General features: G+C 48.1%; 2 protein-coding genes across 6 annotated transcripts in view; both read left to right on the forward strand.

The window, feature by feature from the left end:
* brpf1 (bromodomain and PHD finger containing, 1) overlaps nt 1–2212 on the forward strand; it is a 20224-nt gene extending 18012 nt beyond the window's left edge. For 2 of the 3 annotated variants that reach the window (XM_056422138.1, XM_056422137.1), the window contains 3 exons: nt 247–299; nt 399–553; nt 1312–2212. In XM_056422138.1, the coding sequence (XP_056278113.1) occupies nt 247–299; nt 399–553; nt 1312–1495 (392 nt within the window). In that variant the 3' untranslated portion in view covers nt 1496–2212. The other variant, XM_056422139.1, reaches the window with a different exon arrangement.
* Nucleotides 2213–4048: 1836 nt separating this feature from the next.
* Nucleotides 4049–11602, forward strand: LOC130198994 (uncharacterized). 3 transcript variants are annotated; one of them, XM_056422141.1, is made up of 17 exons: nt 4049–4424; nt 4550–4592; nt 4671–4781; nt 4868–4965; nt 5052–5126; nt 5444–5546; nt 5667–5815; nt 5893–5961; nt 6078–6144; nt 7349–7530; nt 7921–7968; nt 8059–8104; nt 8179–8330; nt 8751–8819; nt 9129–9180; nt 9345–9452; nt 10156–11602. In XM_056422141.1, the coding sequence occupies exons 1-17, from the start codon at nt 4332–4334 to the stop codon at nt 11016–11018; spliced, it is 2328 nt and encodes a 775-aa protein (XP_056278116.1). In that variant the 5' UTR covers nt 4049–4331; the 3' UTR covers nt 11019–11602. The 3 variants fall into 3 exon arrangements, with proteins under 3 accessions (XP_056278116.1, XP_056278117.1, XP_056278118.1); XM_056422142.1 differs by having other exon boundaries at nt 4550–4583; XM_056422143.1 differs by lacking the exon at nt 7349–7530 and having other exon boundaries at nt 7921–7985.
* The last annotated feature ends 968 nt before the right edge of the window (nt 11603–12570 follow it).

Consider the following 12570-nt stretch of genomic DNA (forward strand, 5'->3'; position numbering starts at 1 on the left):
ACACGAGGCGGCTGCTGTCGTGGCTTCCTAAGACGTGGAGGGGAAATGAAACGTAAAAACAAAAAAGGGCAGATGAGGTGAAGTGTTGACCTTTCGAGCTCAAACCCCGGCCGGCTCTCGCCGCGCCCGGCGGCCCCCGTCGCGCCACCAGATTATCGTCACATCTCGTCTTAAACGCGGAGCAAAGCGCGGGTCGGGGGGGTCGGGCTGCCGGGCGACCTCTTGACGACTATTCTTCTCTCGTAGCTCTGGACCTGGTGTGGGCCAAGTGCAGAGGCTACCCCTCCTACCCGGCTCTGGTGAGACGCACAAGTGGACCCTGCAAAACGGCACCAAATTCGGGAGCTTCTGCCGGGCGGATGCCTGAATGTCTGACCCCTCCTCTTGCCTTCTTCCAGATCATTGACCCCAAGATGCCCAGGGAGGGGGTGTTCCACCGGGGCGTGCCGATCCCCGTGCCCCCGCTGGACGTGCTGAAGCTGGGCGAGCAGATGACCCAGGAGGCCCGGGAGCACCTGTTCCTGGTCCTGTTCTTTGACAACAAGAGAACATGGTCAGCACTCCGGCTCATCGTTTCACTCGTTTTGTTTTTTAATCGATCGCCATCGAGTCCGTCTCTTCTTTGTTTGTTCTCGCTGACATCCTGTCTTCAGAAAATGATGAGCGCAGTAAAACGCAAAACCGGTTCCTGTTGTTCCCGCATGCGTCGCTCACAAGTCGCTCTGTGGCAGGAGTTCAGAGGAAGCTGCCGTTCAGCAGAATTGGGTCGAACGTGGTTTTTGAGAAGAAAATCAAACGGCTCACATTTTAGGTCATGGCGTGCGTCGCATGATCGCAGAAGTTCACGGCCTGCTTTTTCAAAAAAAAGTTTGAAACACGATGCGAGTGTCACTCTGATTCTCTTGGAGGTCGTCCAGGAGGCGGACCTCCTCTCAAAGCGCCCCCCCCCCCCGGGTGGACCGCAGGAAATCTGATCAGGGTCGACGGAGTATAATTGCAGATTATATTCTTTCATATTTAATATCTGCAATTCACGTTTGAGCCACACGTGTAAATCTATTAAGGGAATTTGGGGGGGGTTACATATTATCAATAAAACACAGTTTATCAAACGTACGTCTACGGTTTACGGTTCATTAAAGAAAAAATGATGCAAAGTTGGCTGTAAACAAACATTTCCCGTACGCACTAATTCGCTCTGCTCGTGAGTTCTAGATGTGGTCTGTTGAAAATGTGCCTTTTCAATAAGTAGATGGTCTGGGAGCCGCTGCTCTAAAGTCCCCCCCCCCCCCCCCCCCTGTGTGTTTCCAGGCAGTGGCTGCCGCGCTCCAAGCTGGTGCCGCTCGGCGTGGACCAGGAGCTGGACAAGGAGAAGATGCTGGAGGGCCGCAAGTCCAACATCCGCAAGTCGGTGCAGGTGGCCTACCACCGGGCCATGCAGCACCGCAGCAAGGTGCAGGGGGACCCGAGCAGCGAGACCAGCGACAGTGACTAAGCGACACACACACAACAGACAACAACACGCACACATTTTGTTGGGGGCGTCTGCGCTCGCCGGAGGAGTTTTCTCCACCGCCGAGAGAGCGCATCCCATCCCTCCATCGCAGACCACGAGAGACGAGGAGCGGAGGGGACCCGGAGAGAAACGCAAAAGAAGCGGCGCCCAGGCCGTCGGCCCTCGGACATCACGCACACAAAGCCGTATTTAATCTGACGTGTAAAATATTGTATTTAAGAGAATTGAAATTGAATTAATAATAATTATGATGGGTAAGTGGGGGGGAAATGCTATGGTTCAGAATCGCCAATCAGAAAGAAAAGAAAACACGATATTCCTGGTTTGTGTTTGGCCACAACGTGAGATGCCAGTCGCCAACGATGATGTTATTTATTCCGCGTGCTCGCGGTCCAACGAGCGCCCTCTCTTTCTTTTTCTTTGTTCTTTTTTTATCATGGACTACTTCTAATCACTCCGGCCCGCACGAGACATCGTGCGGTCCTCCTCTTCGTCGATCTGTGTTCATCATGTCGCCTGTTTTTCTCCCTTTGTCGCCGACGTTGCGCCCGTCACGCAGCCGACGGGGAACGAGGACGAGACCCAAACGGCCCGTCTTAGACTCGGGCCGGTGGCTTTAGAACTTTTTTTTATATTTACAGATTGCATAAAGAATAGAAGTTTAATAATAAAAAAAAAAGAGTTGAGTTTTTTAAACTTGTCGTGGTAACTGTGTGTGTGTGGTCCGAGGAGGAGGGGGTGGGGCTTGTGTCGGTACTGAACCTACGTCCCGTCTTTTATCGTCACTGTGTTGCACACATCTGATGCCGGAGCGTTGCATCATGGGTAATCTCTGGCGGTGAGCGTGTAGACAGAGTCCTCGGCTTTAGTTTCCTGAACCGGCCCACCGACACGGCCCAGTACCGCACACACCGGCTCTACTGGGTCGGGGCGGCCTTTACACAAACACTTCAATCTGTTGTTGTTGTTTGCATAGATGCACATACACACACACACAACTGTAACACCTGCTCACCACAACATCTTCACATGTCTTCAACCAGAAACCTCTGAGAAAAAAAAGGGCGTCTTGCTTCCTGTCCTGAAAAAGTGCTGACTGGACGTGACTGGAAACCAGCGATAAGCATCAGTCATCAGTCGGTGGTTTCAACAGAGCGCTCTGAATGCCACGGGGGAGTGAGGAAGAGGAGGGGGGGGGGCGCCCTCATTCATTGGTTTTGCATCCAAAATCTTTGCAGCCTGCTCGGTGTAAACGCACAATAACGCACAGATGATCAGACCCACGACACACACCAGGAGTCAGACTGTGTTGATGTGTGTGTGCGGTCACAGTCATGTTGTCTTTAACGGGTGAAATGAACCACAGAGCAGATCACCTGGTGACTCCACAGCGGATTAACCAAGGAGTGCGAGCTTGGCGGCCGACTAGATGTGTGCTCTTTATATATTTCTTAATTTTGATTTTAAGCAGCACGCAGAAGGTCTTCCAGCATGGAGGGCACCTTGTATAGAACCTGGAGGGCTCTTCATCACGCTCTTCATCACGCTCTTAATCACCTATTCTCATGTAAAACATGGTAAGTGCTCTATCACCATCTTTTAGGGCATTCTCACCCCACAGGCGGGAGGTAAATAGCAAATTAAATATTATCCATTCTTGCAATTACTTGGGTTTTCACTATTTATTATGGAAATTCTTGTAAATAACCCCTTGAGTTGTCCCATCTCGTTGTCATGGGGATCCTCAATGACAGTTACACAATACACGCACAATGAGACAAAACATTTAACGTTTAAAAACATGAATTACAACAAGACAATTCAACGATATATAGAAGGTGTCCATGTTAAATTAAATCATTAATAAAGATATAGGTGTCCAGGTTAAATTAAATTATTAATAAAGATATAGGTGTCCAGGTTAAATTAAATTATTAATAAAGATATAGGAGGGGTCCAGGTTCAATTAAATCATTAATAAAGATATAGGTGTCCAGGTTAAATTAAATTATTAATAAAGATATAGGTGTCCAGGTTAAATTAAATCATTAATAAAGATATAGGAGGGGTCCAGGTTAAATTAAATCATTAATAAAGATATAGGAGGGGTCCAGATTAAATTAAATCATTAATAAAGATATAGGAGGGGTCCAGGTTCAATTAAATTATTAATAAAGATATAGGAGGGGTCCAGGTTCAATTAAATCATTAATAAAGATATAGGAGGGGTCCAGATTAAATTAAATCATTAATAAAGATATAGGAGGGGTCCAGGTTCAATTAAATTATTAATAAAGATATAGGAGGGGTCCAGGTTCAATTAAATCATTAATAAAGATATAGGAGGGGTCCAGGTTAAATTAAATCATTAATAAAGATATAGGAGGGGTCCAGGTCAAATTAAATCATAAACAAATAATTAAAGAAGGCTCTTATCTGCTGTGTGTGTGACAGAGGAAAGCCTCCCCATCACTTCCGTGGTGAGGGTGGGAGGATTCTTTTTCTCTTTTTTTCTGTTCTATTATTTTTCTCTGGAAAGTAAATGGTTGACGGGAGGCGGAGCTGAGGGGGAAACACAAGTGTGTGTGTCTGTGTGTGTGTGTGTGTGTGTGTGTGTTGTTGAAACCAACGCACTCGGGGAGTGCCGACAACAGGAATGAGAACACCTGTCGTCTCCACGCGGGGACCCGCCGAGGAGCTCACGGGGACGCGCTGCGCACACAGGTTCCCTGAACGCAGCACCGGGAAGTCCGCGGCTCTTGGAGGCTTTTAAAAAAAATATATATTATGGGAACGTTTCCTCGCGCGACGCCAAATGAGTCCTAGACGCCGCGCAGCCGCAGTCGCGCTCGCGCTCGTGGCCTTGGTGGTGGCCCCGCTGCTGCTGGAGAGCGCCACGCAATGTCACGTGAGTTCTACACCGACTCGATAGCTGTTAATATCTCAATGAGGGATGCATGAATATAAGTGGGGGTGGAAATCCAGACGCTTTCCCTTTCTTAAACTAATTAGTTTTTATTGGATTTACGTCAGGTGAAGGAGGAAGGAGGAAGCGGGATCCCAAATGGTACGTTTGGTGAGTTGGGAGTCCCCACAGTGGCACTGGAAGCCTCTCCCGTGGGTCTGCACTGACTCTCCTCCCCTCTCTGTGCAGATCAGGCCGAGGGGAGCTGTCCCGTGAAGCTGACCTCCGGCCTGACCCCCGCGGCCTCCGGGGGGGTCTACTCTGAATGCGTCACCGTCCGCGTCGCGCTGAGGGCCGATGGTATGGGAGAACCACGGCGCTGTCGGAGTCCATCGAGCGCGTTCCCAAATCACCTCTAAAGCTGTCATTCCCTCCTCCCCCACCAGATTTCAGCAAGGCCCCGAAGATCGAAGTCCTCTCCTCGGGCCTGACGAGTGAATTACAGATAATTAGCCCCATCTTGAAGAAGAGGAAACAAATAAAGGTGTTTTTTTGTTGTTGCTCCCGCTGGTATAAAATAACAAGGGTGGGACACGGTGTCATCTGTCTTTATTCTTTATTCTTTCTCAGTGTGACAATCAGAGGAGGCCGGGCGTAACATGCGTCAAGTGTCACGGAGGACGAGGCAGAGACGGCATTGCTCTGGTAAGACAAGTTTTTATTTTCTCTGGATTCGGCTCAAACATGTTCTCCTATAATGACAGATCGATGTTGATGATGGTGTATTTATTTATTTTATTTATTTATTCTATTTATTTTTGTAAATGTATTATTATTTTATTATTATTTATTTAATTAACATTAAGACGTGTCGATGTTGATGATGGTGTATTTTATTTATTTCATTTATTTTTGTAAATACATTTTTGTAAATACATTATTGTAAATTAATGTTTGTAATTTAATTGAAATTTAATATTATTTATTTCATTTATTTTGTTTTATTATTTATTATTTTACAGTGGGAGCTGGTACATAATTGTGTGGAGGCCGAAGCGGACGCTGTTGTTTCTGCGTCCTTCATCACGAGGGAGAGAAGCTGCAGCGTCAGTTACAAAGTGCCAGGTGACACACGAGGGGTCATGTTTCACCACGATTCACTGCAAAAGCCACAGCATCTGATTCACAGACTCGTGTGTGTGTGTGTGTGTGTGTGTGTGTGTGTCTGTGTGTGTGTGTCATCAGATCCCGTCCCACACTTCGATCTGTCCGTGAACCAGTCGTCTAAATCCATCTCTGTCACCGTGCAGCCCGGAGACAAAGTTCACGCCAGGTGGTGTTACCGGAAATACGGCACGGTGTGCACGGCGAAGGCCCCGCCCCCTCCCATCACTGCAAGTCTCAGCAACACGTTTAACGCCGGCGCTCCTTTTATTTGTTTAAAGTTTAAACGCACGTTGTCGTTCTCCAGATCGATTCGTCCGTGTCCCGAGTCGCTCTCCTCGCCGTCCCGTACCTGCTGCCCTGTGTGTGTGTGCAGGTACTTTAAGCTCCGTGTCTTCTATATAAAGATGCGTATTTACATTATAATAATCTAATAATAATAATAATCTAATACATTAGATGGTAAACGTCTTTATTCTCCTTCCCTGACAGGTGTACTACGCCCGCACGGACTCCAAGCGCCGCGTGAAGTGCCCGTTTCTGACCCAGAGCCTCTCAGGTGAGCGTGACGCCTGAGTCGCGTCAGATTTGAACATTAAAAATAAAAATAAAAAACATCTCGCAGGGAAAGTTTTTTGACAATTTTACCAATTTTTTAAAGACAAACCGGGTATTCCCCCTCCCGTCTGCTGGGCGGCGTCTTGCAGTCTTTTTATCAAGATTATTTTTTCAGATCCCACGCCTTATTCCTCACGCCATTTCTAACACACACACACACTCAGAGTATTAATACTCACACACTTCAAACACCTAAGATTGACCTAAGATTGTGCGGTTATCCTCCTTCCTGCAGGCGGGTCAGATTACTAGATTACCAGATAGCAACAGTGTTGTGAGGTTTATCGACATTGTAAAAAAAAAACGAAATTAAATCGGTACAGCAGTAAAAACGCGTATAAAAACATTAAGATGGGACATTTCTCATTTAAAACCAGACATACAAATTAAAAAAAGAATAAATGAAACATGAAACACAGGCGTCGATGATTGAACATTGACCTTTAGCGACCTTTAGTGCCTCCCGTACGTCTCAAAGGTCGCGTAAAACCCATCGCCATTTTAAAAAAGACGAGGTATATTAACAGATATACAGACACAGCCCCCTCCCTTGTGGTATCCAGCCATGCAGATAGCTTGGGTTTAAAGTGTGTGTGTGTGTGAACTTTGCGATAACAATACAACTGGCCCAAATACAACCGCACGGCCCTCATCGTGTCACCGTTTCCCTTCAGCTGACGCCACAGAAGTAGAAGTAGAGGACGTCGTTTCCGTCGAACTATTCAAATGTCATTTTGTTCACATGTAAATCAGCGGAACAGTTCAATAATCCGGGGAAATTGGCGTTCCCGTTTCCTTTACCGTGTCTCGTTAGTTTAGCACGTAGCTTCACATTGTCTCCCTGGGCGTTCTTCTCATCGACGTGGCTCAGTCAGTCAGCCATGTTGCTCTCTCTCTCTCTCTCTCTCTCTCTCTCTCTCTCTCTCTCTCTCTCTCTCTCTCTCTCTCTCTCTCTCTCTCTCTCTCTCTCTCTCTCTCTCTCTCTCTCTCTCTCTCTCTCTCTCTCTCTCTCTCTCTCTCTCTCTCTCTCTCTCTCTCTCTCTCTCTCTCTCTCTCTCTCTCTCTCTCTCTCTCTCTCTCTCTCTCTCTCTCTCTCTCTCTCTCTCTCTCTCTCTCTCTCTCTCTCTCTCTCGTTGCCTTCACAGACGTGGGAGACGTCTGGCTCTCCTCTTCGGTCACGCTGCGCGAGGCGAGCGCCACGTGGAGCTCCCCGTGCGCCGCCCGCGACCTGGAGCTCTCTGCCTCCCTCTGCTGGAGGCGCCGGGAACAGCTCTGCACGCCGGTCCTCAACTCCACCCTGGAGGAGATGGGAGATGGAGCTGACCTGGTAGGGGGGGGGGGGGATGTTTTCCCACGTAATGCAACGCGTGGGAATTTGTAGATATCTCACAAAAGTTATCTAAAATAATACGGATTACAGCATGCTGTGTCTTTTAATAGCAAATTGTAAAAGAAGGTAAAACAATTAAATAAAAAAAAGACAGGCAATAATACAGAGAGGATATTTCCTCTAACACACACACACAATAGAAAAATGATAAATAAATAGGAAAGGATTTTTATAAATTATTTTAAGAATTAGAAATGATACAAAGTCATTTCACTTCAGTCAGATAACTAACTCGTTGTATTAAAGAGCAAGTTCAAGTTCAGCTTGAACTACAAGATTTAGATTGTAAATGAATCCCCCCCCTCCCCCCCCGTGTGTCCTCCACAGGTGGTCAACACGTCTGCGGTGGACAAACACCCTCAGATGTGTCTGCGGGTGAGACTCAACCAAAAGTGAGCGAGTCCAGTTGTCTTTCGTGAGCAGAATATCACTTAAAAAAAAAAAAATCTGTTTTCCTCTCCACAGTTCTCCCTCCCAGGCGGCGAACACATCTCTTGCCCCTTTGATGCCGGTGAGTCAAACAGGATGACCCCCCCCCCCCCGTCTCCGTCTCCCGACTCTCGCGTCTCCTCGTCCCTCTCGCAGACATGTCCTCGTGGGAGGTGACCCTCGGCCCGGGCCGGAGGAGCGTGTACCTGTACCTCTCCTCCTCGGTTCCCGCGGCGTTCTCCGCCCAGCTGTGTGTCCCGCGGGGGAGGGGGTGCTCTCCCGTGGGGCGAGTCCACTCGGCGACGACGGTGAGCGCACGGACGTGTTCGAGAACGAGACGGTCCACGTCAGGGGCGTCCGGCTCATTTTCACCGTGGGCCACATCAGCATCACGGCCGCCTCTTAAAGGGCCGGTACCGAAACACTGTGTAAACTACTCCAGAACATATTGTTAAATAACTCTCTTTGCATTTGATTATTGTTTATTTGAATCTAGAACTCGTGTACATCAGAACATTTCTCTAATATTATAACATGAATCCAATTAATTTGAAACCTTCAAAATAAAAGCACGGGGTAGTTTTCTTCGCATGTCTTTCAAGGCGTCAGGGGGCCACATGAAATGACGTGACGGGCCGGATTCGGCCCGCGGGCCTTGTGTTTGACACCTGTGGTATTCGTGATGTTGACGGGCGAACAGTTCAGCCTCTTCTCATCCATTTCTACAGGAGAATAATTCTGCCGACGCGACGATTAATGTGCCTCTTCTCCTGGTTGCCGAGGAGCCGTGTGTGCAGGTGAAGGGAACGAGGAGAGGAAGTTGTTCTCGTCACCTTCTCTCTCTCTCTCTTTCACTCCTCTCCATCTCTCTCTCTTTACTCTCCCCTCCCTCCTCCATCTCTCCATCTCTCTCTTTCCTCTCCCTCTCGTTCCTCTACCTCTCTCTCCCCTCCCCCTCTCTCTCTCTCTCTTTCCTCTCCCTCTCTCTCTCTACCTCACTCTCCCTCTCGTTCCTCTACCTCTCTCTCCCCTCCCCCCCCTCTCTCTCTCATTCCTCTCCATCTCTCTCTCTCTCCTCTCACTCGTCCAATCTGCCCTCCTTGCAGGTGTGGCGGTCACATCCTGCTCTACTTGGTCGACGAGTTCTCTGTCCGGACTGTGAGTCTACACACACACACACAACCACACACACACACACAACCACACACACACACACTCACACACACACACAACCACACACACACACAAGCTCGAGCCTGTGCATTAGTTCATGAATGCACAAATCCTACAGAAACTAAACGCACACGCGTCTGTCTCTCCAGACACACACCTCCGATGGGGCCTGGTTGCCGTGGCAGCGCCGGTGTTCCTGGTTATTGTCGCGTTGCTCGGCGTTCTGATCCGGCGCCTCGCCAAGAGCGGAGCGGCAGGTTGGTTCTGTTCTGTTCTGCTTCGGTCGTAAATCAATTTAATTCCACGAATGGATTCATTTGATTATTATCTTCTAACTTTGATACATTTACACTCGTGAAGCTACTTCGAGGAACTTTCCCGCGGAGTTGATTTTGGCGCTCCCTGTGGACAGACCTGGTATTGTTTCTGAGCACCAGAGACCCTTTAGAGCACAGGTGTCAAACACAAGGCCCGCGGGCCAAATCCGGCCCGCTGCATCTTTTCATGTGGCCCCTGACGGCTTGAAAGACACGTGATCCCCTTTTCTCAAAGAAATTGAAGAAACATTTCCAGTGCTTTCATTTTGAAGGTTTCAAATTAAATTGATTTATGTTGTAATATTAGTGACATTTTCTTATGTACAATATTTCTACACTCAAATAAACAATAATCAAATGCAAAGAGAGTTAATTCACAATATGTTCGAGGAGTTTACACAGTGTTTCAGTACTGGCCCTTTAAGAGGGCGGCCATGATGCTGATGTGGCCCACGGTGAAAATTAGTTTGACACCCCTGCTTTAGAGAATCTCTTATCTGGTGGGATTGACCTTGAGCATCAAGTCAAGTTCACTCGTGGTCGTACAGAGAGGCGTTAGAATTAAATGGACACTTTTTTTCGTGAATTTAAAATCAGCTGACAAACAATAAGAATAAGTCTGTCTTTCCCCCAACGTCTCCAGGTTGGCTCTGCGTCCAGGAGCCGGTGTTGCTGGTGTGCTCGTCGGAGCGCTCGGCCCACATCTCGGCCGCGTGCTCCTTGGCCTCGATCCTTCAGGGCGACCTCGGCGCCAAAGTGCACATGGCGTCGTGGGCCCAGAGCTCGCAAACGCCGGCCGGCACCGGAGTGGCGGATCTGGGCCCGCTGCCCTGGCTGTACGGGCGCTGGGAGGCGGTGCGCCGGGCCCGCGGGAAGGTGCTCATCGTCTGGAGCCCCGAAGCCACGAGGGCCTACGCGGCGTGGCGGGAGGAGAGGGCGACGAGAGCGGAGAAGGACGGGCGGACGAAAGCGGACGATGGCGGCGGAGCGGAGGAGACGAGCGCCGAGGCGGGAGAGGAGTCGAAATGGAACGGGAGGAGAGGCAAAGGAGAGGGCGCCGCAGGACGCGAGGAGCGAGACATCCAGAGGGAGTCCTCTACGGTGACCGCGGCCGTGTTCGCCGCCGCGCTGGCCTGCCTGGAGGCGGCGCTGCAGGAGGGCAAAGGTCAAGGAGTGGCCCTTGTGTACTTCCAGGGCCTTTGCCACAGGAGGGACATCCCGAAGGCCTTCGGGGGGGTCCCGCGGTACCGCTTACCCCGGGACTTCCGGGGTTTGATCCAGGAGCTGGGCGGCATGAGGAGGCCGGCGGAGAGCTGCTGGCCCCGGCTGCTGGCCAAGGCGCTGTCGGTGCGGCTGGCGCAGCGGCTGACGGGCCGGCTGCGAGCGCTGCTGCCGCGGCGGAGGAAAACGGCCGAGCCGGGGGCGAGCGGCGCGGCGGGAAGCGGGCGGGAGCGCGAGCCGCTCCGCGGGGCGCCGCGGCTAGCGGAGGAGGAGGAGGAGCTCTGATCTCCGGTTTCGAGACTTTTTTTTGTTCCGCTGGAAACACGACACGAGACACGGGAGACGGCGTTCCAACGCGTCATTACACGTTTAAAAAAATACATTTTAAAAAAACAGAAAGAAGGAGAAGGCCACCACTCGTTTTGCATATTAAGAGTATCAAGGCGCATACTCGTGCCAGAGGGAACACCTGTCTTTACATCTGTATGTAAATCTGCAAAGTATATCTTCTCAAATTACATCCCACTCTTCATGAAAGCATTTTTTGTTCACGTTATGACTGCAGAATACAGGAACACGTTTTTATAAAGGGGGGCGTTGAGCCAAGGAAAGAGAGAGAGGCAACAGGTGAAAGATTAATAAGCAGCTGGCATCGTGTGAGCGACCATTCGGCAGTTAATGTGTTCATGTGTTACGATGTTTGCCTTTTGCGACAGGAGGCATGTTATTCCATATATGCACCTGTATTACCTCTTAAGAACAAAGTGTAAATTCCTCAAAGAAGAAGAAAAAGTTCACTCTTTCAAGCATACTACACTTCCTTAGCGAACATTTGATTGGCATTAAAACATTTTTTTTATGGAAGATAATTCATTTGCATATTTATATATATATGTTGCATATTGTTATATATAATTATTTTTATATATATATTTAATATATTTATATTAATATTTTAAATATGTTTAATATATATATTTGACATATATAATTTTTTATAAATATTTATATATATTTAATATATCTATCATGAAGGAAATAAAAGATGGAATAAAAAAAACAGAGCTGGGGTAAATTATTACACAAGTAGTTATAAGATGAAACAAATAAAAACGTTTTACAGTATCAATTTGAATGATAGGATCCCCTACAGTGGATTGGTCAGCCACACGGGGCGATGAAGTCATAAAATACAGAGCTGAGCTGTAGAGTTGCAGAGCGGCTTCCAAACAGACACATTAACTGAAGATACACAATGATTTTGCATTTTTTATGGTCGCTCACGGCAAAACGAACACGATTAACACCGGAGGACGTTTTCCATAACGTCAGCAGATAAGAGAGAATATATATTTTAATCTCCGAGTCGCCTTCAACTGACATTCACTTGTATCATGGTTAATAATTAAACTTCACTCCAAGTGAATACGTTCAAACTAAAGCCTGTATTCATAACCGGGTGCAAAGGTGGTAACCAAAAGGTCACAGTTTAAATTACTGCAACACATCACGTGTTGATGGATTTGACCTTTTTCAAAATACACTCAAATTACGCAGCTTGGCCAATAATAATAATAATTAATGTGCCTGAAAAATATTTAGTATTATTCATTGTGTGTCCAATGCTGTATGCTGTGTTCAAAATGGCATACTTTTGGCTTTTTGCATTTATTACATATACTGCACCGTGCCGACGCATCCCTAGCGGACGACCTGAACTCATTTTATGCACGGTTTGAGGCTAGCAACAACAGCGCTAGCTCGCCGGCTAACAACAACACCGTTAGCGTAGCCGAGGTGAGTTCTACCGCTGGGGATGAACACACACTCTCTGTGA

This window comes from Pseudoliparis swirei, chromosome 9, assembly GCF_029220125.1.
Source record: "Pseudoliparis swirei isolate HS2019 ecotype Mariana Trench chromosome 9, NWPU_hadal_v1, whole genome shotgun sequence".
NCBI lineage: Eukaryota > Metazoa > Chordata > Actinopteri > Perciformes > Liparidae > Pseudoliparis > Pseudoliparis swirei.